The 4,846-nt window shown below is 35.3% G+C and overlaps 1 protein-coding gene across 1 annotated transcript; it reads right to left on the bottom strand.

Annotated features, from left to right (window-relative positions):
- Positions 1 to 2,490: 2,490 nt before the first annotated feature.
- Positions 2,491 to 3,366, bottom strand: LOC123211569. The gene is made up of 2 exons (XM_044630375.1): positions 2,712 to 3,366; positions 2,491 to 2,636 (listed from the first exon to the last, which is right to left on the bottom strand). The coding sequence occupies exons 1-2, from the start codon at positions 3,364 to 3,366 to the stop codon at positions 2,491 to 2,493; spliced, it is 801 nt and encodes a 266-aa protein (XP_044486310.1).
- Positions 3,367 to 4,846: the final 1,480 nt, after the last annotated feature.

Genomic DNA, 4,846 nt, shown 5'->3' with positions numbered 1-4,846 from the left:
TAGAAATCATCTTGTCATGAAAAGCCTTCGTTTTCTCTTTGTAAATTCTTGCTTTTTCATAGGCATCATTGCGAATCTCCTCTAACTCTTGTAGCTACAACTTCCTGTGTTCTCCACTTTCATCCATCTTCATGTTTATACTCTTGATAGCCCAATAAGCCTTATGTTCTAACTCAACTGGAAGGTGGCATGATTTCCCAAACACTATCCGATAAGGTGACATACCAATAGGTGTCTTATATGCAATCCTATATGCCCATAAAGCATCATCTAATCATAAACTCCAGTCCTTCCTACTTGGGTTAACTGTCTTTTCAAGGATAGACTTGATTTCTCGATTTGATACTTCCGCTTATCCACTAGTTTGCGGATGATATGTAGTTGATGTCTTGTGGGTTACACAATACTTCCTTAGCAATGCCTCTACGGTTCTATTATAAAAGTGATTTCCTAGATCACTTATTAGAGCTCTTGGAATTCCAAATCTGGAAAATATGTTAGACTTTATAAAATCTGTAACAACTTTACAATCATCAGTCCAGTGACTTTAGCTTCCACCCATTTCAATACATAATCAACAGTAAGCAAAATATAGATAAACCGTAAGACATATGGAATAACCCTATGAAATCGATGCCCCACACATCAAAAATTTCACAAAATAGTATGGGGGTTTATGGCACCTCAGTCTTTTGAGAGATATTACCTATCATTTGGCATTGATCACATGACTTACAAAAAGAATATGAATCTCGAAATAAAGTCGGCTAATAGAAACCACATTCAAGCACCTTTCTCGCTGTTCTTTTTGCTCCGAAGTGACCTCTACAAGCATAAGAATGACAAAAGGTTAGAATGGAAACAATTTCATTATCAGGAACACACCTTCTTATCACTTGATCTGCATAATGCTTCCATAAGTATGGATCATCCCATACATAGTGTTTGGCATCACTCTTGATCTTATCTTTTTGAGTTTTAGACATACCATGAGGAATTATGTTAGTAACCAAATAATTCACAATGTGTGCATACTAAGGTAATGTCGCATTTGTGGAAAATAACTATTTATCAGGGAACATTTCTTACAGAGGCATTTCATCTTTCCCATGAAACAAATGACTCAAGTGATCAGCAACACGGTTTTCTATTCCTTTTTTGTCTTTAATCTCCAGATCAAATTCACTCAAGAGAAGTATCCATCTTATTAATCTCGATTTTGACTATTTCTTTGTCATCAAGTAGCGAAGAGCTGCATGATCAGAATAAACAATAACTTTAGTACCAAGAAAATAAGATCGAAATTTTTCTAAAGCAAAAACAATAGCTAAGAGCTTTTTTTCTGTAGTAGAATAATTTCTTTAGGCATCATTTAATATCCGTGAAGCATAATAAATGGCATGAGTTGCTTTTCCAATTCTTTGAGCTAAAACAACGCCTAGTGCATAGTCACTTGCATCACATATTATCTCGAAAGGAATGTTCCAGTCAGGGGGCTAGAAAACTGGAGCAGAAATGAGAAGTCTCTTCAGCTCATCAAACGTTTGTTTACATGCCTTATCAAACTCAAAGACTACTTCCTTTTGTAGCAACTTGTATAGGGGTGATGCTATTTTGGAGAAGTCCTTGATGAATCTTCTGTAGAAACCTGCATGTCTAAAAAAAGAACGAACTTCCTGCACACTAATAAGGTAAGGTAGAGACTGGATAATATCAATTTTAGCTTTGTCAACCTCAATTCCCCTAAAAGAAACAATATGACCCAAAACAATACCTTGTTCAACCAAAAAATGACATTTTTCAAAATTTAATACAAGATTAGTTTATATGCATCATTTAAGAACAAGTGTAAGGTTATGCAAACAATTATCAAAAGAATCTCCATAAACTGTAAAATATCCATAAAGACTTCTATGATTTGCTCAATATAATCAGAAAATATGTTAACCATACATCTTTGGAAAGTAGCTGGGGCATTGCAAAACCCAAAAAGCATGCAACGATATGTAAATGTCCCAAAAGGGCATATAAAAGTTGTCTTTTCTTGATCTTTTGGTGCAATAACAATCTGAAAATAACCTGAATAATCGTCAAGAAAACAATAATAAGAACGACTAGTTAACCTCTCAAACATTTGATCAATAAAAAGGAAAGGGAAGTGATCTTTGTGGGTTACAACATTTAATTTTCTATAATCTATACAAACCCGTCACCTATTCTGAACACGGGTGGATACCAACTCATCATTCTGATTTTTCACCATAGTCATCCCAGTCTTTTTAGAAACCACTTGAACTGGGCTAACCCAATTGCTATCTAAAATAGGATAAATCACACTAACTTCGAGAAGCTTGAGAATTTCTTTTTTCACTACATCCATCATAGGCGGGTTTAATCTCCTCTGTGGTTGACGAATGGCTTTGCTCCTTCTTCTAGCAAGATGTGATGCATACATGTAGATAGACTAATTCCTTTGATATTTGTAATCGTTTACCTAATAGCCATCTTATGCTCCTTAAAAACCTGCACAAGTTTTTCTTCTTGCATTGTAGTAAGTTTGTTTGAGATAATGATGGGTAACGTTCCCCTGTCTCCAAGGAACACGTACTTAAGGTGACTAGGTAAAGGCTTTAATTCTGGAATGGGAGCCTACAAAATAGAAGGTAAAGGTTTTACGTTAGAGACTGGTAACGCGATATAATGAACATTACCTTGCTGTCGTAACTCCGAGGATTCATTCAATGTTGCTACTGCTTCCTGCAAATCAATACTTAAAGCTAACTCCTCATTCTCTTTCTCAAGATGTTTACTAAGGGTAACTTCTAATTCATCCTTTCCATCCAATTCAAAAATCTCCTGTGCTAAAGAATCAATAACATTAATAGAATAAATAAGATTATCATCAGCAGGGTATTTCATGGCATCATAAATATTAAATTTCACAATTTCACCATCAAATTCCATGGTAAGTGTGCTACTATGGACATTTATTCTAGTCATAGATGTTTTTAAGAATGGTCTTCCTAACAAAATAGGAGTTGTTTGATCATTATTCTCTATATCAAGCACATAGAAATCAACAGGAAAAACCAAATTATTAATTTGCACAAACACATCCTTAACAACACCCTTAGGATAGGCATTTGATCTATCAGCTAATTGAATCACAACACAAGTTTCATTCAAAGGTCCAAGTTTTAAAGAAGCATATATAGAGTATAGCATGACATTGATAGATGCTCCTAAATCTATCATGGCTTTCTTAAATCTAGTGTTCCCTATCATACAAGGAATAGTGAACATACCTGGATCTTTGCACTTTGCAGGAAGTTTTCTCTGAATAATTGCAAAAACATTCTCCCCCATTCTTACCTTTTCACATCCTTTAAGTTTTTGTTTCCTCTTAATTGTATATAATTCTTTCAAAAATTTAGCAAAACGAGGTACTTGTTTAATAGCATCTAAAAGTGGAATATTTACCTCACATCTATGAAAAGTCTCATATAATTCTCTATTTTACTCATCTTTTCGAGATTCTACTAAAGCTTGAGGAAAAAGAGGTATCGGTTTATAATCAAAAAGAAGAGGAAACTTACATTTAGGTACGTTGTCACTGTTAGGAACATCTTTTTTTGTCGACGAGAATAAAACTATTGGAAGTGACACTTTTCTCCTTTTCTTGGTCCGAAGGTGTAGAGGTTTTTACTGGAATCTCAACCTCTTTACCATTTCTCAGAACAATTGCACTTGCATTTTCTCTTGGATTTATAATTGTTTGAGAAGGTAACTTTCCCGAACTTTGTGCCCATAATTGACTAATTGCAATTGCCATATGACCCATTTGGTTCTCCAAACTTTGAATACTAGTTCTTGCCTCTTGTTGAAATTGTTTTGTCTCCTGTTGAAATTGCATAGTGTTAGTAGCGAGAGACTTAACAATATCTTCTAAAGACATACTAGAATTAGAGGCTTGGGGTAGTGGTTGTCTCAGAGGATGTGATTGCTTATATTATTGATTTACTTGTGAGTTTCCATAGCTAAAATTGGTATGATCCCTCCATTCTAGGTTATGTGTGCTTGAATAAGGATCATACTTCCTTTGTGGTTGTCCAGGAAATCCACCAATTGTATTCACTTGTTCTATAGGCTCTTCTTGAAGGGTTGGGCACATATCAGTTAGATACCTTGCTACTGAATAAAGTCCACAAGTTTTCACCGTTTGCATGTTACCTACAGCCATTTGACGAACAAAAGAGGTTAGACTAGCAATTTGTTTTTCAAGGGAAGAAATATTTACCTCATTAACATGTTTAGAAGGTGGATCAAGCCTAGTGCCGAATTGTTGAGAATTGGCAGCCATGTTTGCAATCAAATTTCTTGCGTCTTCAGGAGTTTTATCTACCAAAGCTCCTCTACTTGCAGTGTTAATCATGCTCCCTTCAGTGGGACAAAGGCCTTCATAGAAATATTGAACTAAGAGTTGCTCACTAATTTGGTGATAAGGACAACTAACACATAGTTTCTTGAAACGTTTCCAATACTCATACAAGGATTCCCCATTGTATTGCCTCACACCACAAATTTCTTTTCGAATGTTAGCTGCCCTTGAAGCTGGAAAATATTTCTCTAAAAATAATTTTTGCAACTCGTTCCATGTGGTAATACTTCCAGATGGCAAATAGTAGAGCCAATCCTTAGCGGTGTCTTTTAAAGAGAATGGAAAGGCTCTCAATTTAATTTGCTCTTCCGTCACCCCTGTGGGTTTCATATTCATGCACACTACATGAAACTCCTTTAAATGCTTATGAGGATCCTCACCTGCAAGACCATGAAAAGTAGGGAACAA

The sequence above is a fragment of the Mangifera indica genome, chromosome 3, assembly GCF_011075055.1.
Source record: "Mangifera indica cultivar Alphonso chromosome 3, CATAS_Mindica_2.1, whole genome shotgun sequence".
NCBI classification, from domain to species: Eukaryota; Viridiplantae; Streptophyta; class Magnoliopsida; order Sapindales; family Anacardiaceae; genus Mangifera; species Mangifera indica.
Note: the sequence above shows the minus strand (reverse complement) of the source record. Positions and strands in the feature narration are given on the sequence as shown.